Below are 23,988 nucleotides of genomic sequence, written 5' to 3' on the forward strand. Positions count from 1 at the left end.
TATTTTTCTTTAGGAAAAATGCCAATGTGCCACGGCAACGTTACCATGGTGGTGTTTTTGTCCGATAAATTGGCTATCATTAAAAAACCTAGCATAATTGTTGATGATTCTTGAAAGATATCTTCACTGGAAATGACTTTTGTCTATTTCGGAAAATGAACAAACACAGCACGTGCCTCATAAACACAAGAACAACAGTGTATAGAATATATTATATATTACATCAAACGGCAACATGACACACACAAAGGCGGCCTCAGTCAGCACGGGGTGGGGGTTGAATGACTGAATGAAAAATGTGACTTGTGGTGGGTTTCTATGGGAAAGGGGGGTTGGGGGGAGGGGGGGGGCGTTACAGCTGCACAAGGCGCTGCCGGAACCAGTACCACCAGCACCGCCAGCGCCGCCAGCACGCCGGACGCCAGCTCCGCGGCCACGCGATGAAAGAGTGAAACGTGGACGCTCGTCACAACAAGGTGCGTTTATTTTGCGTTACGTTGCCTCGGATTAACCCCAAATAAAGTACAGCTGTTCTAGTAGGCTTTTCCTGACTTTTTTTTTTTTTTTTTTTTTTTTTTGTGCTTACGCCGACCACTATTTTAGCTGGGGTTAATAAGAGGCCCTTAAAATGGTGGGCTCACTCCCACTTAATGTGAATGTGATTGGTTAATTCTTAATACCCACTTATAAGAGGGTGTGCACACTTGTGCAACCACAAGTTGTTTATTTTTACTTCCCCTTTTGAAGATTTTTTTTTTTTTTCCAATTGTGGTTATAGCTCACATTATCCATCCGTCCATCCATCTTTTACCGCTTATCCGAGGTCGGGTCGCCGGGCCAGTAGCTTTAGCAGGGACGCCCAGACTTCCCTTTCCCCAGCCACTTCATCCAGCTCTTCCGGGGGGATCCCGAGGCGTTCCCAGGCCAGCCGAGAGACGTAATTTCTCCAGCGTGTCCTGGGTCGTCCCCGGGGTCTCCTCCCGGTGGGACGTGCCCGGAACACCTCACCGGGGAGGCGTCCGGGAGGCATCCGAATCAGATGCCCCAGCCACCTCATCTGGCTCCTCTCGATGTGAATGTGTAACGGCTCTACTCTGAGATCCTCCCGGATAACCGAGCTTCTCACCCTAGCTCACATTAATGGTGGAAAACGTTTTGATATGATGTATTGTGCTTTAATTTTTTTCATGCCACAAAAACTTGAATTTTGAATAGGGGTGTGTAGACTTTTTATATGTACTGTATCTCACGAGCGCAACTTCACCAAATGGCACATGCCCCTTAGATGTCTCAGATGACCAGCTTAGTAAGCCGCACATGCTCCTCACGATAGTCGACGAGCTGATTTCACCACTGTGCCATTACGATTATTAATTGAAGTCGATAAATCGTAACTCACGCGTTTTGGCATTAACAACACGGACTCCTGCGGCTCGGTGTCCGGGGGCCTGATCGCCATGGCGACGACTTTGAGCGCGAGCCGTCGTCCGTCTTGACTGTCGCTTCTGTCCCGCCGCATTCTTGTCCCCGCCCACCTGACGCGCACCCGCCGTCACGCTCCCCTCTCGTCTTTTTCAACACGTCTTTTGTCCTGTCGCTAACAAGACAAAGTATGCTTGTGGATGACAGGGCCCCGCTGAACTTCCTTTTGAAAACCAATTCATTTGACTGATATGACGATTTCAATTTTTGGCAGTTGTTTCTAAAAAAAAAAAAACATTATTCTAAAGTAATATTTTTGAAAACTTTTAATGCCAAAATGTCTTCACCGTGAGATGTCCCAAATGAAGTTTCATGATTTGCAAAGTTTCCCGTCAGGCACCAGTAGCCATGACGTTGGCCGCGCCCCCCTCTTCACAAGACTCCTCCCCTCAGATGGTAAGCCACTCCCACACCACGCCGCTGCTGAGCCCGGCGGCGGAGGGCGCGGGCGAAGGCCAGCGCAGGAGGCGTGTCCTCTCCAAAGACGGGCGCAGCAACGTGCTCATCGAGCACGTGAGCGGGCGCCGGGCGCTCTACCTGCGTGACCTCTGGACGACCTTTCTGGACATGCAGTGGCGCTACAAGTTCTTCTTGTTCTGCGCCACCTTCGCCGGCACCTGGTTCCTGTTCGGCGTGTTGTGGTACCTGGTGGCCGCCATGCACGGCGACTTGGCAGGTGAGTGGAAAACGGATGTGTTGTTGTATTGAGCAAGAAAAACGCATTTTCACGGTACGGCACTCGCAAATTCACCGATGTGCGGATTTTCCCTCATCCCCCCCAAATAGCGCGAGTCCACTGTTCACTTAAAAAAAAATGTCATTTTTGCTGACAAGCAAAATTAAAGAGAGAGAAATTGTTCTCTTAATGCACAAAACAGAAAAAGTACCAAACCGTGGCCCAAGGAATCGAGGTACAGAATTTTTTTATGTTTACATATATAACTTGTTTATTGTTTTGATGTTGTGTCATAACATCATGATGAAGTCATCATGACGAGCTATAAAGTCGTCAGGATGAAATTTAAGGTTTGGTTTCGGGTTATTGACGACTGGCGCTCATGTGGGACTCAAGCGCTGTGCCAGGATTCGCTCTCGTCATTTGTTGATGTCTACATATATATTATTTACGTCAATTGTTGACATTATATCTGATCCCGATGACTTGAAATCACGATCAGGTTTTTTTTTTTTTTTTCCTTTTACTTGGTGACCCTAATACGTTTACAGTTTGCGCCCTCATTCTTCTACTTGCGCCGCTAAAATGTTTAGCTAGTCTGGAGCCCTTATGTGTGAGGTTTATTTTTTTTAACGTGTGAACGCCGTTTTGTTCCTTCCAGACCTGGCCTCGCCCGCCAACCACACGCCGTGCGTCACCGAGGTCCGGACGCTGACGGGAGCCTTCCTCTTCTCGCTGGAGTCGCAGACCACCATCGGCTACGGCTTCCGCGTCATCACGGAGGAGTGTCCCGTCGCCATCGTGCTGCTCATCTTCCAGCTGGTCGTCACCATGGTGATGGAGATCTTCATCACTGGCACCTTCCTCGCCAAGGTGACCCGCGGCGAGCGCGCCGTACGTGCCCCGCAGCTGATGCTCCGACGTCACCCGCTTTCCGTGCCCGCAGGTGGCGCGGCCCAAGAAGCGAGGCGAGACGGTCAAGTTCAGCCGGCACGCCGTTGTGGCCGCGCACGACGGCCGGCCGTGTCTCATGGTCCGCGTCGCCAACATGCGCAAGAGCCTGCTGCTGGGCTGTCAGGTACGGCGAACTGAAAATCGGTAGCGGGGGTTCGGGACCGAGCCCCCTCACGGAGAGACTAAATTCTTTTTTTAGAATTGTCTATATCAAAGGCCACATTTGACTGGACAGATGTGGCAGGTCGTTCAGAAATTAGGTGTAAAAAAAAATGTAAAAAAATGGATGTAGCATTTTTAAATTTCAGAATAAAATAATTTTGTGATTCATCGAATTGTAGTTAACCAATTTTTTTTAAAACAGCGTAGTTTAAAAAATGTAAAATATGTATGATACCTGATATGTAGGATAGTTTATTCCACTCTTTAATTTGATTTGAATCTCATTGAATCTAATCTTTTATTAGGTGCCAAAAAAAAAACGAATGAAAAAAATATTTAACAAAGTGTGAAATATACATGTATCATTTTATATTCTCTTAGCATTTATTTTATTTTGCGCTTTGAAATAAACTTATTTGCGTTTTGACTGGCTGTAATCTGCGAGGTTGCGATGCCGCTCATTCGGCGTGCGGCAGCCCGAACAAATCACATGACACCAGGGAGGGAAAATGGCTAATTAGGCCCAATTTGTTGTTTCACAGAGGTGTGTACTCACTTTTGTTGCCAGCAATTTAGACACGAATGGCGGTGTGTGGAGTTCTTTGGAGGTTGACGGTAAATGTACACGTAACGCCCGCGAATAGTGTGAGTTGAGCGTGTGTAACGTTTGGCCGTGTTGGCGGTCAGGTCACGGGGAAGCTGCTGCAGACGTCGCTCGGCGAGGAGGGCGAGGCGGTGCGTCTGGACCAGCGGAACGTTTCCTTCCAGGTGGACACGTCCAGCGACAGCCCCTTCCTCATCATCCCGTTGACCTTCTACCACGTCATCGACGACAGCAGCCCCCTGCGAGCCTGGGCCGCCAAAGGTGAGCCCTTCCTAAAATGGCCGCCAAGAAACCGACACGAACGGAATCGTTTTCACGTCTCTTGTTGTCCGTATGACGAAGAAGATATGTAAGGATGGCGTGACCACTGGGGGTCCCGGGACCCCAGTTGGAAAACCGACGCCCTAAAGCCACACCTCCTGCGTCTACTAGGTGGCGGCTGGGCAGCGGACTTCGAGCTGCTGGTCATCCTGAGCGCCACGGTGGAGCCGACGTCGGCCACCTGCCAGGTGCGCACGTCGTATCTCCCTGACGAGATCCTCTGGGGCTACGAATTCCCCCCCGTCATGTCGCTGTCCACCTCGGGGGGCTACGTGGCCGACTTCGCCTTCTTCGACAAGGTCGCTAAAGCCAAAACGCAGCCGCCGCCGTCCGCCAAGGAAGGGACGGACACAGAGAAGACGCGAGCGAAAGAGCACTTTCGTGGTCGAGGGGGGCGGGGCCGAGACAGCGGCGCGCTGAGCGTGCGCATTAGTAACGTTTGACACGAAGCGGCTTCATGGTTTCTGGCCTATGGCAGACTCTCACATGACATGCCATTTTAATAACACACTAACACGCCACTAAAGTCACTTTCGGAACTGTGTTTTGTCATTTTAATTTCATTTTTTTTTTTAGTTTTGAACATTAACATTTCATATTGTGTTCATGTCCTCAACAGATTAAAGTCTAAATTTCCATTTTGGAGTTCAACTTCGCTCGTCTTATGTTGTGTATCTGTTTGAATAGCGAGCAGTCAAGTTGTCTATGTGGCTGTTGAGCAGTTTGCGTCCGTGCGAAAGTGACGGTCTTTGCCGAGGTTTCACTCGGTGCCGGCCCCCTGATGTGGCAAAATAGTGAGCCTCCGCCCCCTTTGGGTCTTCACTGGCGCATCGTCCCCCGAGGCTGCAGAGCCAACTGAAGAGGAAAAGCTGGGATGGTTGCCGGTGGCCTGCGGTACTTCCTGTGCTACGGCGGCGCGTGGCTCCTGCTGGCGAGCCTCCACGGTACGTTTATGATGACACCATTTTGGCAGTGGATTGTTTGCGCTGGTTTACAGTCACGGTGCATTAAAAAAAAAAAAAAAAAAAATGGTGCGGCGTCCTCATCCTTGTTCGCTGAAGTCAGCTCGTCCATGAGGTCGCACTTCCTCTTTGCTTCCAGAGCGTTGTTGTTGTTCCTCTTTGCAAGAGTCATTAGAAACACGGTCGTGCTTTAGGAATCTTCTGAGTGCAACTTAGTCGCCTCAGTCGCGCACGCACCATACGTATCCTGCGAGCGCAACTCAGACCCGCCGCACCCCAAGCGACAAGGCCGAATGCGACTGAAGTGGACCATCACGAAGAAAAATGACAGTTGGCCACTTCGCTGCAAAACAAGAGCACCGCAAAGCTACAGACGCGCTGCAACGGAAAAACTCTGACCCTGTATTGGGTTTTTAGGCTCCACATACTCGATACTGATACGTGTGATTGTTTTATTGAACCACAAAAACATGGTGCGGTTGTCACGGACGAACCGAATGGCCACAATGAAGAGAAAAGGAGCAAGAATAAGGAGAGTGTGGATATTTTAAGAGGCTCTTACGTTTCAAATTGTGAATTGCGGCAAAACCAGTGACTGGCGGTCGGTTTACTTTGACAGCGTTCTTGTTGTTTCTCTTTACAGAAGCGCCCGGATGCCAACGTCTCTTCCATCGACGAGCCGGTGACACGGTGGAGCTCCCATCGCGTTTACCCGGCGACGACATCACCTTCGCCCGCTGGAACTACCAAGGCAGGAAAGTGGCGTCCGCGGACGACGAGGATGGCGACGCGGAGGCGGGCCGCTTCACCGGAAGACTGCAGCTCAACCGCCGTAACTTCAGTCTGACGCTGAGTGCCGTGACTCGAGAGGACTCTGGCGTCTTCAGCTTCGTGTCGGCGGTCAACGACAGCCAGCGAGAGACCGTGTGTATCACCCTGCGAGTTCACGGTAATGCCCAACGGAAAAGGGGGTGCAGCCCTGGTGGTCACAAGGAAATAAGTAAGGTGCATGGATGACTAATTAGGGGCCGGTTCACACATCAAGACAATCGGGCTGTTTTTGTCCCGATTTGGCCTCTTCCGGAACAAGGAATTCAAACGGTAGACAGTTTTATGTCCTATAAAAAGAATATTGGGAAGCCCTTTCAGCATCTCTTATGAATAAGGGCTTTACAAATAAACTTGAATTACTAAATTACGCACGAGTCGTTACGTTACACGCAAGATAAGTGCAAACCCTTGCTAACGCTCGCTCTTTCCCTGTAGAGCCCATAATGGCGAAACCCACGGTGACCGTCAACTCCACGTGGTGCGCCGGCAACCACTCGTGCAGCGTTATGCTGCGCTGCAGTGCCCCCGCTGGCGGGGGGCCGGTGGAGTACAAGTGGCGCGTGGGGAACAGAAGCCTGAGCGGCGCGTCGTTCTGGATCAGCGTGCCACCACAGGATGCCGCCACTGAGATCACGTGCACCGTCTTCAACGCCGTGAGCGCCAAGTCCGCCTCCGCCTCCGTGCCGTGCGCCAACAACACTTCCTTCAGCGCGTCGGCGACAGGTGACCGAGCCGCTCCTCATTTCCCCCCGCCCCCCCCACACTTGAACTGCCATTCACAGTGATTACGTCATCGTTTTAGAGGCACCGAGCTTTGGAGTCGCCGTCGGCGTGGCGGCGGCAGCTCTTTGTCTGCTCATCACGGCGGCCGCCGTCGCCGCAGCCGCCTATCGCCGCAGGTGCCGGCAAACACGTGAGTCACCTCAGGCCAAACATAACATTTCACCTCTCAGATGAAAAAAATCTCACACGGAAAAACTTTCATACTCGCGCGGCCGACGACACCCGCATTGCATCACGTGACCGACCAATTGCCCCGCGCGGCCCCTCTGCGTAGCTTGACGCTCACGCGGCAAAAATTGTTGCTGCGCGTAGAATGCCGCGGCGATCATCTCTGGTGATTGGTCCGTTTGTGTCACATGCTGTGATGATGTAATCAGCGTTCCTCCCGGTTCCACATAGCACCTACGCCGCCGCCTTCTCGATCGATTTTGCAACATAATTAAACGTATCATCTTGTCATCTAGGTTTGTTCGAGCAGACTCTGTTCCACGGTCGCCATTGTTATTGCTTTGTCCCTTGTTATAGAAAGGAACGTTAAAAATGGGCAAAAAAACGCAGCGGAAACTCCACCGTGGCAGGGACACCGCCGCCTTGGAGGAGAGCGGCAGCACACTTTCAAAACAGCGCGCATGGGTTGCGCTCGAGTATAAAGGCAAACTACGTGCGGGATAGCCGCAGTGACGTCAGCGCGGTTGCCGTCCGCGCGAGTTTAAAGAAGCCTCGAGGGCCGCGCAATTTTTGATCTGAAGTTTTGACTCTCACGAAAAAGGCCTTACAAGCCACAAAATGTCTCCCAAGATTGTCTGTGTGAGGTTGTTTTTTTTTTGGGTGTGTGTCAGAGGTTTTTGGGTGTGTTAGAGTTGTTTGGGGTTTGTTTTGGTGTAGGAGTACTTTCTTATTCTTTGAGAATTGTTCTTGTTTGGGTGAGTTGGTGAGTGTTTTTTTTGTCTTTTTTTGGTGTGTGGGAGGTTTGAGGTGAAAAATGGAACTGTGGTTATTTATTGTGTACGTGAGAGTTCTGTGAGATTTTTTTTTTCTTTCCTTGTCTCGTTTTACCCACTTCCCGTTTGCAATCGCATAGGCTGGAAATCGGAGGACACGACGGTCTACGCAGACATTTGCGAGGTGGCGCAAGAGCGCGGGAGTGCGCACGCTGCGGACCCGTGCTCGCCGATGCTATACGACAAGATCCGGCTGGACCGCATGGCCCTGCAAGACCACGCCGCCTAGAGCGACATCTTATGGAGGCTGGCAGAGCGGTACCTCAAATACACAATTAAAAAAAATAAAAATAAAAGATTTGAATTTGAATATTCTACAGTGAAGCTTTCTTCACATTTGGGCACATCACAGCACCAAGCATCACAAAGGGATTTGATCACATAAAGCCACGTAGCATCACTTAGCACCCATAATACATACAAAAAAAATATATATATTGTGTATTTTTTTATTCTTTCCCCATTGATATGAATGGAAATGCCATTAACCTGTTCCAGCCACCCAAAAAAAATTGAATGTGTTCTTTAATGAGAAAATTATACTTCATAAAAACATACAGTAATAACATAATTCAATAGAATGAATTTTTTTTTTTTTTGTCACACTTTCTCATTCAATTGTGATGCACATTCCGTGTGGACCTTGGCCACCTGAGGGCAGTATCTGTACTGGACACTAAGCTCCTCTCTGAGCTTCTCAGTACAGCATTGAAACTATGGAAGGATGTCATTTATCTGTGATAAACTTGATGCAATTTTATGAGCATGTTATTCAAATAATAAATATGACAATGAAAAAAGTCCATGTGATAATTCTTGTAATTATATTCGCAAAGTTTTACATCCATAAATATAAATTTGTGAATCACAAACCGCTTTTTCATTATTTTACAAGGACTCTGAGCTGCTGCCACAAGCACACACACACATACACACACGCACACGATTTACGTTTTTGAACAAAACTTTTTTTTAACCACAAATGAGGTATTAAAATATTTAGTTGTTTATATTCCCTGTTTCCTTGGCAAGCCCCCCCCCCCCCCAAAAAAAAAAAATTCACAAGCTCCCATTGAGAATGAATGGGCCACTGACGATTCTCACATTGAACAGATTTGCCATCATTTCCTCCTGCTTGAACATTTCTTGACCAATTCAGATCACTTTTCAGCTCAATCCCATTCCCAAATGTTTCAAATTTTCAAAGTACAAGCTCAAAATTCAGACTCGTCGAGTCATAGTACTTCTATCGCACAGATTTTAACTTGGCCACACTTTTGCCCCACTATTACCTCACTAACTCACTAATGTTTTACCTCACCAGTAATGTACTTGTCCTTATGTCAAACTCTTCCTCGCGCCAAAGAGCATATTACTGGATATCGAATAAATCCTCAAACGCCACTGGTAGAACGACAGTCTTACTAGTACAAGAAGATTTTGAAGTTACCGTGATGTTAATTCATTCATCTTATTATATACTGAGTTAAAGGGTTAATTGATTCATTTTAATAAAATAATATGACATATACATTTAACCATCCATCCTTCCATTTTCTGAGCCGCTTCTCCTCACTAGGGTTGCGGGCGCGCTGGAGCCTATCCCAGCTGTCATCGGGCAGGAGGCGGGGTACACCCTGAACTGGTTGCCAGCCAATCGAAGGGCACATAGAAACAAACAACCATTTGCACTCACAGTCATGCCTACGGACAATTTAGAGTCTCCAATTAATGCATGTTCTTAAGATTTGCGAGGAAACCTGAGTGCCCGGAGAAAACCCACACAGGCGCGGGGAGAATACGCAAACTCCACACAGGCGGGGCCGGGGATTGAACCCGGGTTCTTAGAACTGTGAGGCTGAAGCTCTAACCAGTCGACCACCGTGCCGCCCTACATTTAAACATGTTTTACTAATTAAATCATTTTAAAAAATGGATGGATTGGTAGCCCCCGCCCAAAAACAAAACAAAATATATCGACTAAAGTAAGTGTCACTTCCTGAAGAGATGATTGATTGTCACGAGGTTCAAAAACAGGAAACGAAAAGGGCGGTGAAGCACATGGTCGCGAAACAAAAAGGACGAGTCAACCTCCGGGCCGCTAACACCACAGCTGGTCTCCGCCATGATGCGCCGAGTGGTCGTTATTGGAGGTAGGAACGATGGGAGGCGAGGTGATGCCGTGTGGTCCCATGTGACGGTCGGCGTTGGCGAGTAACGACTGAGATTACGTCATTGGTGTCGTCGTAATCCGTGACATTACTGGCAGAAAACGTGTAGTTAAAGTGCAGTTGTTTTCGGAAATTTCCGTGATTACAATTTGAGCTACATTTGAACATTTGGCGTAAAAGCTCCGATTTTTGTTCATATCACTCCCTCCATGTAAAGCTGACGCTTGTGATTGTGTAGCCTCAAACGTGACATATTTTTCCAAATATGAAGCAGTCAGCCCCATAGTTACACTTCTTAACACATAAACTATAATTGACTTTTAAACCGTTTTATTTGTATAATTTTGGAGCTTTTATGGGGGCTAACATATGATGTCATCATTCCAACAGCGCTCGCCTGGGCCGCCATGTTGGTTTTGCTTGGAGCCTTCGTAGAAGCTGCAGCTGGCGGTGAGTGGACCATCTTTTACGCTATGCGGCGCTATGTCGTGCCATGTGACCACATGCGCTGCGTGACCAAATATGGTCGTAGTGGTTCGTGTCCAGCAGGTGGCCTACCAGGGAGAGGCGGTCACTTTGCCGTCCGGTGGCGACCCTACCCGGAAGCTGGCGTCCATCAAGTGGTCGGTGTTCTTCAACGAGACTTGGATCGCCACGTTTCACGGCGGGAAGATAAACACGGAGCGCTTCTTCCTGTTCAGGGGACGACTCGCTCTCAACGCTTCGTCGGGTGAGCGCCGGCGCCAACGAAAGGGCCGCTAACGCGGCGTCTCTGACCGCGTCCGTGATTGTCACCAGGCGACTTGACGATCCGCAACGTGAGCCGAGAGGACGCCGGGGACTACAGCGTGGAGCTGGTGGACACGGAGAAGCGCAGCGTGGAGAGAGTGCTGACGCTGGTGGTTAAAAGTACGTCACCAGGTGCTTTGCGATGCGAAGTGAAGCTATGCGGCCCTATGAGACCAACTGTGATGCTATGTTACCAAATGAAAAGCTTTGTGGAGCTATGCGACCAAACGTTGCGTTGTGTGGCTCTATTAATCCATCAAAACCTTGATTTAACCAGATAAAACCCATTGAGACCAAGGCTTCTTTTTCAAGGGTGATCCAGCCAAGAAGGCAATTTTCTATTTTAAAAGCAACTGGCCAAAGTCTGTGTGGTGGTTCAGACTCAAAAGTCAGATTTTGTGTTCGCTCTTGTCGCGTTAAACATTATTGTCGTCTTCTTTTGGGGGTTCACAGGAGTCAAATTCATTTAAAAGGATTGTAAATCAAGTTATTTACTCTAGCTCTAATCATATTAAACATAATTATCCAACATCAAAATTGTTGTGAGCGAAAGTGCTGAGTGGCGAGTAACTCTGGGAAACCAGTAGCCGCAGTGTCTGGAGAGCAAAAATGTTCATGTCTGTATGATGTGCCCCCTCAGGACCCCTCCAGAAACCAAGCGTACAGACGCTCTTCTCTGTGCAGTCGGACGGCGGCTGCTGGGTGGGACTCCGCTGTTCGTCCCCGGATTTGGCCGTCAACCTCTCCTGGAAGCTCGAACCCCCGCTTCGGACCGCCTACGACATGCCCGACCCCGACGGCGGGGCCGGGGTTCTCCTCAAACTCGTCGCGCTGGGCGACGGCACACGTTTCACCTGTACCTCAAGCCGCGATCCGGAGAACGTCTCCGACAGCATCCGCGTCGAGTGTAAGGCTCCCCGTCGGCCATATTGGCCGACGACTTCCTGTTTTGAGCGAACTTGCGCCTCTTGTGCGGCAGGTGTGACGGCGTCAGAGTGGCGGAGTCGCGGTCGGGACAGCCTTTTTGTCTTGGCGGGAATTGTCAGCGGCGGCGTTCTGATGACCGTTCTGCTCAAGCACTTGCAAGGTGAGCGCCAATGAGTTAGCATGTAGCTAGCATCAGCGCATGGAAGTACAGTGAACCTTTGTTTCTGGGCAATTTAAAACATTTTGTTCGAGTTGTACCACTCCTACACACTTTTAAACATAAAATATGATCGCTTTAAAATCCGCGAACGATGAAGTGCGATGTAACGGGGTTGACAGTACCTCCAGTTTGCTTGTTGTTTTCTGCACAGGGAAAGAAGAAGAAAGAGAAGAAGGAAGTGGAGCAAAAGAAGAAAATGGATAGATGGGGTTGCTCCCTTGTTGTTGTTGTGGGACTACGTTACATCTGGGAAGAACTCAAAGTGCTTCACTTTCCCCCCATTTTGCTATATTACAGCCTTATTCCAAAATGGCTTCAATTCAAATCAAAATGCGACAAAGACCAACCTACAATGACAATGTGCAAAAATGACAATTCTGTCTTGGAGGTTAGTGGTGGAAAACTACTGAGTACTACGTTCAGGTATCTGTATTTTACTTGAGTATTTATTTTTCTGACAACTTTTTACTTTTACTCCCTACATTTGAAATATGTTTTTTTCATTTTCATTTAAAAAAATTTTTTTGCCGAAGTAGGGGCCATCAGTTTTTTCCTTTTGACCTGCGAGCACAAACGTCAGATACGAGCGCTGTATGGTGACGTGACGCAACTCAGTTTGGCTGTTTACATGACTAAATATTCTTAAAAAAACAAAAACAAAAAACACACTCTTCAAGCTGTTTATTGCCACTCACCTGATGGTTATTGTCAAACAAAAAGAATTACACATCGTGTATTCGAAGCAACACCATAGCCGCCACGACATGAATGCTAACATACAATGGGAAACTACATAGGCACACGGGCTAACACTTAGCATCTATTCAACATTGTTGTTACCCTTAAAACAACGGCTATCTGAACACCAAAACGCATTATATTCTTTATCCTCTGTGAAGAACGACTAACAATGCTTAGTTTCGTCGTGCGCTCATAATGCCACAAAGGACAATTTCAAGACAAATTGAGCAAAATGAACAATTAGTATCAATATCAGCGCTAATATGTTTTTTAAAATATAAAAATAACACTCAAGCAAACATTACAGTATTTATGTTTGCTTGAGTTTTATTTCGATAAAAATAAAAATATATATTAAAAAAAGGCATTTCCGACACGCCCCTTTCGAGTTGGCTAAGCTAGTAAGGGCAAAGTTATCATCGCATTCCCACCGGCACATTGTACCGCATTCGGTTGCTCACAACGCTGTACAATCACAAGGGGAGTGAAAATGTGCTGTCTCGCTACCACACGCTGTGGAATTGACAAAAAAAAGTAAGCATCGTGAAAATTGGATGAGAAATAAGCAAGTTACGTCTTCATTTAAATGCCTATTGCCTTTGAAGAAAACGAAGCCCCTGTAAACATGGCCGCCAAGCACGCACGTCCATGAGCCTTCTTTATATCTATGAGGGCAATGCTTTTTGGACCAATAGGAGAGCGACTGACTGCCGCGTGGCCTCCCTCACGCGAGCGACAGTCTTTTGTGGGTTTTGTGACAGTCGCCATTTTGATTGCTCGACTGAAAAGCTCGAGCCGTTCAGCTCGTTTTCAACACATTCCGGGCCTCGATTAACGACCGTTTTTTTATCACATCGAGTCGACGGGGGGCAGGCCAAAATGGCTACGGGCGCAAACGCGACTCCTTTAGGAAAGTTGCACCCCAGCATCGGCGCTAAACGAGGTTTCGAAGCAGGGCCCGGCGCCGGCAACGGTAACGGCATGATGCCCAACCCGGGGCCTCCTGCGCCCTTTCCGCCGTTACAAGCGTTCCAACCCCCGATGCCCTCCCCGGCTTTCGCACAGACGCACCAGTTCAACGTGCCGAGCGGGTTTTCGCCACAGCCTCCCCAGCAACACCAACAGCCGGCTGGACAAGGTAAGCGTCGTTTCTTGCTAAAAGCTAACGAACGCGAGCTAGCCAGGCGAGCGTGGCTTGCACAATGGTGCCGATTAAACGAACACAAACAATCCTAATAATAAAATAAAAATACAAGCAGGAACATTTGTAACTGGGAGCATTAAAGCGAACGTTTTGATGGACACAAACGTAATCCGAATGAGTGAAAGTGCGCCACTTTTGTATTCCTGAAAAGCAAATATTTGAAAGCAGAATTAAAAAGTCACACGGTTCCCCGTTGAAATGAATTGAAATTCCACAAAGCCGTTTCAGCCCGCCACCTTTTTATTTATTTATTTTTTTAACAGGGACAAATATCATTGTATTTAAACAACAAAAGAGAGTGTAAGGAAAATAACCTTGGGAAAAAAAATATTTTTATTTTTAAAGTGAAATTGCCTCGTGGTTGACGTCTGTTGTCAGGTTCATTGCAATGTCATTCTTTTGATTTGGATGGCGACCTGCCTCTCGCTCAAAGTCAGACTTTGTGAGGGGAAAAGCCGTACAGAAAGAGAATAATGAAGAACAAATCCTCAAATTTATTTACGTTCCTATTTTCGTAGAACCCCCCCAGACTTTCTAATATATTACTGCCTTCTTTGTGAGGTAAATATCTTTTTGACCACTGCACAGAATTTTATTTACAGCTGCACAGTTGAACTATAAAACACTTTAAAAAAAGAAAAAAGAAAGAAATGCAACAGCAGACATCGCTGTGTTTCTCTTTGTAGATTTCAGCCAAAAGAAACAAAGGAAGAAGAGTCGTTGGAGTAGTGAGACGCCAGACCAGAAGACTGTCATACCGGGTATGCCCACTGTCATCCCCCCTGGTCTGACCCGTGACCAAGAGAGAGCCTATATAGGTAATTTGAAACCAATATTTCACTATTATCTCATGTCACATGTCAGCGTAATGTACGGTCTTGATTCCCTAACACTTGTTTTAATAAAGGTTACGTTGACATTATTTTTTTCTAATCTACCAGATGCATAAAGATGAGTTTTATTATTTATTATTCTTATTTTTTTGCTTCAGTTCTTACTAAATCAATTGAAGTTAATTGTTAACTCATTTTCTGAGTGGTGTTAAAAGTGCTGTGGAAGTTGTTCTGACGCTGTACGGGTTTGCATACCATTGGGCACCCATCAACAAGCCGCAGTGTCTGCCGAATGATTAAACGTCACCGCTTGCTGATATCTGTCCATAAACTGCAGGTCACAGTTCACTGTCTTGCCTCAACCCCCCCCCCACCCCAACAACACATCAAAATTGTTCCTGTGCATGGAAGCTCATAATGTCCTTCTTAACATGCTAAAGTTCTGCTTTGTGTATTTGTTTTCTTTTTTTGTTTGAGTGTGAGCAATGCTGCTTCAATGGCAAACCAATCGAGCGATTTTTGAAATCGTAAAGCAAACGACTTAATCATGAGCGCCGAAACTCTGGGGCAAAACTCATCTTCACCAATCGTTTTGGTCACAAGAGCCTTTCAGCAGCAGTGTAGCACCCACAGACTGCCTTCACGGGCCCTCAACAGGGTGTTCTGAAGCACACACATTTTTCTCAATAACTGACATTGACATCGATGTTCAGTCATTGGTAATGGTGGTTAGTAGCTGGTATGTGAACATCGTTTTTTTTCTTTTGCCCACTCTTGCGTTGTCACTCTTCTTTTGCCCATTCACTAATACAATACAGGGGCGCCCCACAGGTCGCTGTGCATACGCTTCCAAGTTCCTAATTTTCATTTTGTTTCAGGTATCATTTGGACAGACGTGAAAGCCGCCAGCGTTCGACAGTTTAAGCTCTGCTGCTTTTGTCAGCATTCCCTTAAAGCCGACGCTGCCAAATGCAGACGGCCTCGCGTCTGTCCGAATTGCCTGAAAGGAAATAGAAAAGGAAGCGTAGGGTGACTTTTGGGCTACCCTGTATATGGGGGATGCCTTCATCGAATCAATGTGACAAGTGAATCTGCAAATTATCATTATTTTATTCATTTATTATTTTTTTTAATAGGGATGCACCGATTTAATGAGCCTGTGACAGAAATTGGGCAGCTTTGCCCTGCTCTCTCATCTAAATTTACCGCCGCTATCATACAATAACATAATAAAAACCCCACAGAAGGAAATATGGGGATGAATGCCAAGCAATGCGCTCGAGCCAATTGCAATCGGTGCACCTCTACTAATGGAAATGTTAGTCAAGACGGAGTTATTACCGCCAAAAAATGGACGAAATAAAATTTACAGTAATCATGAGCACCAGGCAGCAACAGTTGAGTGCAAATGCTATTTGTATTCTTTATATCGTCAAATTGAATGTAGTCTTGGTTAAAAAAAAACATAAACCTACAGAATTGTCCAAAAAGTTCCTCTGTGAACGTCACACAGGCTGTGTTCGGAATCACGTTCGGGATCCACCATATAGTGCCTTATATGGTGAGTTCGCCATTTTGTCTTGCTGTTCGAATGTAGTGCATCGTATCTATAAGTTCTCCCCCGTTCGTTGTATCCCACAATGCAATATTGGGGGGGGGGGAATAAAAAAAATCAGCGGAAAAGCATATCACATAACCAACATATCACAACACGGATGCACAAAGTGGTTTGTATTAATTAATTAAACTACTCTTGTGTTCAAACAAGCTTATTATCATGGATTTATCTGTTGAGCATTTTTTACAAAAGGTCCTCCAGCTGACATTGATTCGGTGCGTCGTCATTATGCGACGGCAATGACCTTAGTCGCCGTCGAAAACGTATTTTTCACTTGACTGGATGTGCGAACGTTCCAGAAGTGAAGGATTCCGAACGCAGCCACACAGTTGGTTTAACCGTTTGCTGTTGTTTCATTATTATTCGGTCCCATTCCGACAGAAATGTGAATGTTGAAATATGATAAAAGGTTTCAAATGAATCATTCTTGTGGTGATCAATTGTGAAATGTTTTACCTGTCATGTCATCGTGCAAGTTGAGCTTAAAAGCCTGCTAATGTTAATAATGGGTAGAAAGTAATGGCTTAAATGCTGATTTAAGTGTTGTCTGACATGCATTTGAAATTCCTGTTGCTTCTCTGTTTTTTGTTTTTGTTTGTTTTTTGCCTCATAAATGAGCGAGACTGTGCTCCACTGTGCCGGAGCGTTGTCTCTTTTTGATGGTGTTGTGATAACCACATTTCTCCCCATCCTTGTTTTTCTTTCCTAACCTGAATTCTTCCAGTCCAACTGCAGATCGAAGACCTGACACGTAAACTGCGTACAGGAGACCTGGGAATCCCTGTTAACCCTGAGGACAGGTCGGAAAAAGATTAAACCCATGAACAGTAACACTTTCTCTACCTTATTGACTTATTTTTTTGTTTTGTTTTTGGAAGAAAAATGCTTGTTTTCAGTACATGTTTTATTATGGTTAGAACAAGTCTCAGATGTGCTAGATGAGCGTTGTAGTTTTTAATTTTTAAAAAAAAAAATGTAAAAGTTGTAGTTTTTAAAATCCTAGTCTTAGAGAATTGACTGAGTTGACAGTAATTTATCATGGCTCACAGAGAGTCCCGATATTTGTATGTTTAGACAATTGGAGGCGCTAAATTGAAGTAACAGTCACTTGAAGGCAAATCTTGTTTTCCAGTAGTCGCCTGTGTGACATTGGTCTCTGCATAACAACAAAACAATACTATGTATCAAACAAGGTCTGCAAGAAATTCTTAAATATTTGCTCTCTTCTTGAATCCTGTTTTGTCCAATTAGTGACAGAATTCTTTTCGGATTATATTCCTCAAGGTTTCTTGTTTGTGGGCCGTAGTGTTTTGGTGACTTTTATAGCAAATTCTTACATTCTGAATAATGTTTTTTGTTTTTTTTTTGTTTTTTTCAAACAGGTTTGAAAATTTTAAAGCCTTAATACTTCAGAGGAACTTGTTCTTAAAAAAATAAAATAAATAAATAATCACAATAAAGTAACCAGAGAGATACACATGTCCGGCTCTTTGAGCCGCTCTTAGTGGACAGCAATGCTCAAGAACATCACTCGGCATCTTTGCCGAGTTTGGCAGGAAAGTTCAGTTTTCGCAAAATAAATGTTCCTCAAGAAGTGGCTTGCTCTCATAAGTGTGTCAAGTTAAAGTTTGGCCGGGTGCACACATACAGATTCTTATTTTTTCGTTTTATTTAAAAAAAAAAAAAAAAAAAAATGTCAAGTACTGCAACAGCTCGAGCTTAAAGGCGCTTCCTGACTTGCTGTAATTTTGTTTCACACCGCGATCACGGAATCCGTGGCTCGGTCGACATCTGTGTTGGCCGCACGCATTTGTTACCGTAAATATAAAACACGATTGCCCTGTATGAGTGTCGGCCCCGATTGGGGAATCGCCACATCGTGATTCCCCGCACACCACAAGATAATATTTTTGAGACATCAGACAATCGGGCCTTTGCTGACTGATCGCAATGGGTTGGCGTTGGGGGTGCTGAAATTGGGCCTGATCGTTAGTATGCACGTGCCTGACTTTTACGGCTCTTTTTGTGTGCGGCGTATGACCAACACAATCGACAATCGTGGTTTTCCTCTGTGTTGGCCACACACAAGGATTAGTGAAAACGAAAACATTGAACAAGTTGAACACTTAAAAGAGCGCTGCAATGATTTAGCGACAACTAATAGATTATCAAGTTAATTGGCAACTGTTTTGATAGAGTAATCATTTATAAGGACCTTTTTTTTTTTTAAATGTACAATTTAAAAAGTTTTCACGAGAAATAAGACAAATTCACAATGGAAGAGTTTGATTTTTTTTTTTGTAATGCTGCCATTTTCCAAATAGATTGGGAAAGAAAAAAATCAACTCTTAACAAATCCCACACCACAGGATAATCTTTCAGGGACATCCGACAATCGGGCTTTGCTGACGTCGATTGCGGGGAATTGGAAATTCTCAAATTAGGTGCGGTTGTCAGTATGTGTGTACCCCGCTTTAGCATCCCTGTCGACTGTACATGCTGTAGAGTTTGTAAACATATAAACAGACGTTTTCACAGCAACCCAAAGGTTGAGTTTTGCAGCTGAAACTCTCTTATGCATCGTTCCCTAATCATTTGGGACAACCAAAGCGGAGGTGCTTCACATTGTCGCCGCTGGAGTTATTTTAATTTTTTTATTTGTCTCCCTCCCATGTGCTTCACGTCACATGCTTAACAAATGTGTCTCTCCGCTGGGAGAGCGTAGGAAAAGGTGGATATCTAATCCTAATTCCTTTCCTCTAACCCAAATTACCCCACGTCCACCTAACCCTTTTTCAAGCACAGAGCCTCCCTAACGCAGCAACGCAGGTTTTCAGCATCCAAGGGGAGGTACGGACCTCTTCCGCCACGTCAACACCAAGCACCTCGCAGCGCCTCTGCTTAGGATTTCTTTTTTCCTCCCAGCTTTTCTCTCTTTTAGGCCAATAATCCTGTATGCAGGTGTAACTGGCCATGCATTTGTTTGCTTTTGGCACCCCTTCAGAGTATTGGAACAACACTTAGCTCTGGTTACTCACAGAGTTCTATTGAACAGTGTGTGACGTGTCAGTGCCGCATTCCTGAATCACTTTCTGTCGCACTGGCAACAAGTCACAAAGAATAAGCAATTGTTATTCAGTCGTTCGACTTTTTGTGCCATGACAGTATCTCACCTTGACAGTTAGAATAATAAAAAAAAAAAAAAAACAATGGATATTTGCTGAGGTTAGCCGTAGGGAGATTTTGTCACTACATATTGCAAATATGGGGTGGTAAAAAAAAAAAGCTGCTGACTATTTCCTTGTTGTCTCCCGTCTGCCTCCAGGTCTCCCTCGCCGGAGCCCATCTACAACAGCGAGGGCAAGAGGCTGAACACCCGCGAGTATCGCACGCGCAAGAAGATCGAGGAGGAGCGCCACTCTCTCATCACCGAAATGGTCGGACTCAACCCCGACTTCAAACCACCAGCCGATTATAAGTATGTGTCCAAATGCAGTGTGGATTCAGTTGTTCGGGGGGGGGGGGCAAACATTTAACGAAAAGAGTGGGTCGTTTGTGGGTCATATGTTGCCCACCCCTAGTTTCTGGTCACCTCAATGCAATTGAAGACACATTTTTGTCTCACTGAGTCAGCAGTAAGTGTTTTGTCTTCCATTTGTCGCTGTGCAGACCTCCAGCCACCAGAGTTAACGACAAAGTGATGATTCCTCAAGACGAATACCCCGAGATCAACTTTGTCGGTCTGCTTATTGGACCGCGGTGAGTCGGAAATTCAAGAGTTAAGCCTTCGTCCCCTCTGTACGTTCTCATTTGTGAGCGCTTTTTTTTCTTCTTCCCTCTTTTCCCCCCAGCGGTAACACATTGAAGAACATCGAGAAAGAATGCTGTGCCAAAATCATGATCCGCGGCAAAGGCTCGGTGAAGGAGGGCAAGGTGGGCAGGAAGGACGGACAGATGCTACCCGGCGAAGACGAGCCTCTGCACGCTCTGGTCACGGCGAACACGATGGAGAACGTCAAGAAAGCCGTGGAGCAGGTGTTTGCTTCGGCATGCCCCCCCGCATTTTCCTTTTTGGCTTCGAGTGCATGTTGTATAAATGATGTGCCCTCAGATCCGCAATATCCTGAAGCAAGGCATCGAGACGCCTGAGGACCAGAACGACCTGCGCAAGATGCAGCTGAGAGAGCTCGCCCGGCTCAACGGAACGCTGAGGGAAGATGACAACAGGTCGGTTGTAGGTTTTTGTTCAAAGCAATGTTTGCAGTAAACCCTTGCTAAGCACCGACGCGAATAGGAAAGCTTTGTAAATAATGGACGCCCCCTCCACCCCAAAAAGTTCATGATTGCCTATATTAATAGTTTAAACCATAAATGCAACATAATGATCCCAGGACACTTTGATTCCGAAACCATTTTACAACCTTACCATTATATATAAATAGATTGCAGATTTAGTTTGAAAAAAAAAGCTGCGGATGCCGATGGCTGTAATTGACGCAGGGACACCTATAACACACTGTTTCTTTGCGTAACATCATGGGAAAGTCACAAGAAAAAGATATCAGGAAGAGAGTTCTGGACTTGCACGTCTGTTTCATCCTTGGGTGCAATTTCCAGATGTCGGCTGTACTCTGGTAAATTGAAACGATTTAAACCCCTCGTCCCCGTAGGATTCTGCGTCCTTGGCAGAACACCGAGCCCCGGAGCATCACCAACACCACCCTGTGTACAAAGTGTGGTGGAGCGGGCCACATCTCCTCTGACTGCAAGTACACCAGGTATTACTCAAGCCCTTCCGATTTTAGTCAACCGCTGCCTGACGTCCAAACTAATTGTCTGTTTGAATTGCATAGTACCTTCGCCGCCCAAAGAGCGACGGGAGGCGAGCCCCCTCAGTCGGCGCAGGACAAGGCTCGCATGGACAAGGAGTACCTGTCGCTCATGGCTGAGCTGGGGGAGGCCCCGTTGCCGGCGTCCGGCGGGGGACACGCCGGCCCCCAGGGAGGACCCCCCCGCACCCCTCTGCCCAGCAACAGCCAGGGACCGCCGGTCTGGTTCTTCGATTTAAATCGATGAACTAAGTAGACGGAGATGCTCCTGTTGCGATTTGTGACCCATTGCGTTTGTCCCCTGACAGAACCGACCTCCCTGGATGGGTTCCGCTTCGAACGACAACAGGAACTTCCACGGCATGCACGGAGGAGGCCCTCACAACTTCCCTCCCCCCATGCCCAGCATGGGAGGCCCGCCGATGCCCCCCAACCCCAACGGCATGCCTCCCCCGTGGATGCAGCCTCCCCCTCCTCCAATGGGGCAGGGCCCGGGACCTCACGGGCACCCAATGGGTGAGCACTCGCAAATGGGTGACCTTTTAAGTAGTGAACTGCAAATATTCGGTGGGGTTCCACAAATAATGTTTATTTGTGCATGCCAGCGACAAATAGTGATAGTCGGAACAATTAAATGCACTTCCACTCGATGGCGGAAGGAACATAACATCCGACAGAATAAGTGTCTGCAACAGAATAAGTTATGGCGACACACGCACTAAATCATGATTTCAGTTCTCTACTTTTTGTGACGTTTTAGTTCGTGGTGTGAAGTGAGATATTTCAAGTGTAGAAAGTGTGCCGTGGCTCAATCAAGCTTGGGAAACACTGCTTTCAAATGTGCGTTCACATCCTCCTAAATGCAACCATTTCTATTGTTCTGTCCTTTCTAGGCATGATGCCACCGCCGATGGGCATGATGCCCCCCCCGCCGCCTCCTCCCAACAGTCAGCCGCCGCCCCCTTCTGGTCCCCTGCCGCCGTGGCAACAGCAGGCTCCGCCTCCTCCTCCGACAAGCAGCATGGCAACAAGCACACCGCTGCCCTGGCAACAAAGTAAGAACAGCATAAAATCAATCCCCTCATTCATTCAATGCTAAGCCTCCTCCCCCGTTTTTGTGCAGATACCCCCACCACATCCAGCCCTGGCACAGGGACTCTCCCTCCATGGCAACAGCCGCAGCCGCCCGCGGTCTCGGCGCCCCAACCCCCACCTCCGATGGGTGCCCCCTCCATGGTACCGCCTCCGCCGGGAGTGCAGCCGCCCCTGCCCCCCGGCGCCCCCCCTCCTCCCCCGCCGCCGCCCCCCGGCTCGGCCAGCATGATGTACGCCCCGCCGCCGCCCCCGCCGCCGATGGACCCTTCCAACTTTGTCATGATGGGGATGGGGGTACCGGGCATGCCGCCGTTCGGCATGCCCCCGGCACCGCCGCCGCCTCCGCCTCAGAATTAACAACCTAATGTGAAGACGAGCGCCCACATCGCATCCAAGAGACTGAGGTCATCTACAGATTGTCTGTCTGCTCACAAATATAACCAGTGCGTTTTTGTATGCCACCGGGCGGAATCGGGGAGATGCTTTGGATTTTTTGGGGGTGGGAGAACATGTCAGTTTAAGTATAAAGTCTGTCAAATAAATACCTCCCTGCCATTATCAATCAAAACTGGCTGTTATGTATGATCGGCAGATGCCCGGTGGGGTACAATGCGGTCATCTACGAGCACGCATTTCTAGTTTTTTATGGTTCCTCAATAATGTAAAGACACGTCCACAACAGTTACGATGTTAGTTCACTATGTGTAAATGGAAGCGTTCTTCTCTTTTTAACGTTTGTATCAATGCAAAGGCTCCATTTGTGTGCGTGTGTTGTAAACAAACATTGCTCTCAGGCCTCAGTTCTGCAGCGCTATGCAGTTATAATTTTTTTTTTTTTTTTTTTTTTTTTTTTTGCCAATTGAAAAAAAAACCCCTCAAAGGTTACATTTTATCATTTGCATGAGCCATTTCAAGAGCTGATTGCATTTGGAGTGGAAAAAGCCAGATGATGATGGGATTGAGTTAACTAAGAGTAATATTTTTGTAATAAGAAGTGATGTGTTTTAGTTTTGGTTTTGTTTGCATGTTTCCATGTTGTGAAATTTGAGTTTGAACGGGGGGAATTGGCGCTGGGATAATGTCTCCTTCCAAACCCGCCTGGACTGCTTGAATGCTGAGAGTCAGACCAATTATTTTATTTTTTTTGTCTGTGTTTTTGCGTCACCTTTACGCTCTGACGTGGAGCTGTGCGCTTTTGTCTTGCTTCTGCAAGGCAAAACAAATGGAATATTCGCAGTTCAAATGTTTGTTTCATTATATTCCCGTTGTTACATCGCTCGTTTGAATGAATAACTTGCTTGATTAGAAATAAACTGATTCAATGGGTTGAGTGACGACTTCTTTTGAGCTTGTTTGTTGTCATGTAGGGTTCCTTTTTCCTCACATTATGTAACCTGTTATTCAGAATGCAACGACGGGGGGTCCTTGGAATTCAATTGCTATGATGTAACCTGATTTTGGATATAACAATGTAGTGTTATTGCTAACTTATGCTAACACAAGTCATCATCGTAGGCTGTAAGTATAAAAAATAACTACGGCGGAAAGTCAGGATCCCTTGTTCGGGCCACGTGACTACATATCACGCCGGATCGTAGTCGATCACTGATGCAGTAGTAGCCGTTATTACAATAAATATTTGTCAGAAAACCACTTCTAGGCTATAAATATTTTAAAAAAGGTTAAATATGGCGTGACCATGACATTCCTATCGTCTACGTTACGTATTAGAGAAGTCCTAAATATTTGTGAAAAACATAAATATATGAAAAACAATTGTGGCGT

At 46.6% G+C, this 23,988-nt stretch overlaps 4 protein-coding genes across 5 annotated transcripts; all 4 read left to right on the plus strand.

The window, feature by feature from the left end:
- Positions 1 to 399: 399 nt before the first annotated feature.
- On the plus strand, positions 400 to 4,730 carry LOC133397807 (ATP-sensitive inward rectifier potassium channel 10-like). Of its 2 annotated transcripts, none has more exons than XM_061669123.1 (6): positions 400 to 476; positions 1,819 to 2,158; positions 2,820 to 3,031; positions 3,105 to 3,236; positions 3,962 to 4,139; positions 4,311 to 4,730. In XM_061669123.1, exons 2-6 carry the CDS (start codon positions 1,831 to 1,833, stop codon positions 4,640 to 4,642), a joined length of 1,182 nt encoding a protein of 393 aa, XP_061525107.1. In that variant the 5' UTR covers positions 400 to 476; positions 1,819 to 1,830; the 3' UTR covers positions 4,643 to 4,730. The 2 variants fall into 2 exon arrangements, with proteins under 2 accessions (XP_061525107.1, XP_061525106.1); XM_061669122.1 differs by having other exon boundaries at positions 411 to 476; positions 1,808 to 2,158.
- A 147-nt stretch (positions 4,731 to 4,877) lies between these two features.
- LOC133397747 (uncharacterized) lies at positions 4,878 to 8,616 on the plus strand. Its single transcript, XM_061669013.1, has 5 exons — positions 4,878 to 5,143; positions 5,805 to 6,110; positions 6,428 to 6,715; positions 6,795 to 6,905; positions 7,857 to 8,616. Exons 1-5 carry the CDS (start codon positions 5,074 to 5,076, stop codon positions 8,003 to 8,005), a joined length of 924 nt encoding a protein of 307 aa, XP_061524997.1. The 5' UTR covers positions 4,878 to 5,073; the 3' UTR covers positions 8,006 to 8,616.
- Positions 8,617 to 9,834: 1,218 nt separating this feature from the next.
- Positions 9,835 to 13,507, plus strand: LOC133397748 (CD48 antigen-like). Its single transcript, XM_061669014.1, has 7 exons — positions 9,835 to 9,929; positions 10,338 to 10,397; positions 10,480 to 10,677; positions 10,746 to 10,856; positions 11,377 to 11,643; positions 11,716 to 11,823; positions 12,035 to 13,507. The coding sequence occupies exons 1-7, from the start codon at positions 9,902 to 9,904 to the stop codon at positions 12,085 to 12,087; spliced, it is 825 nt and encodes a 274-aa protein (XP_061524998.1). The 5' UTR covers positions 9,835 to 9,901; the 3' UTR covers positions 12,088 to 13,507.
- On the plus strand, positions 13,273 to 23,055 carry sf1 (splicing factor 1). The gene is made up of 12 exons (XM_061669012.1): positions 13,273 to 13,762; positions 14,515 to 14,646; positions 17,004 to 17,079; positions 19,605 to 19,757; positions 19,949 to 20,038; positions 20,131 to 20,314; positions 20,391 to 20,506; positions 20,950 to 21,057; positions 21,133 to 21,328; positions 21,417 to 21,624; positions 22,002 to 22,163; positions 22,232 to 23,055. Exons 1-12 carry the CDS (start codon positions 13,273 to 13,275, stop codon positions 22,558 to 22,560), a joined length of 2,244 nt encoding a protein of 747 aa, XP_061524996.1. The 3' UTR covers positions 22,561 to 23,055.
- Positions 23,056 to 23,988: the final 933 nt, after the last annotated feature.

The sequence above is a fragment of the Phycodurus eques genome, chromosome 23 (assembly GCF_024500275.1).
Source record: "Phycodurus eques isolate BA_2022a chromosome 23, UOR_Pequ_1.1, whole genome shotgun sequence".
NCBI lineage: Eukaryota > Metazoa > Chordata > Actinopteri > Syngnathiformes > Syngnathidae > Phycodurus > Phycodurus eques.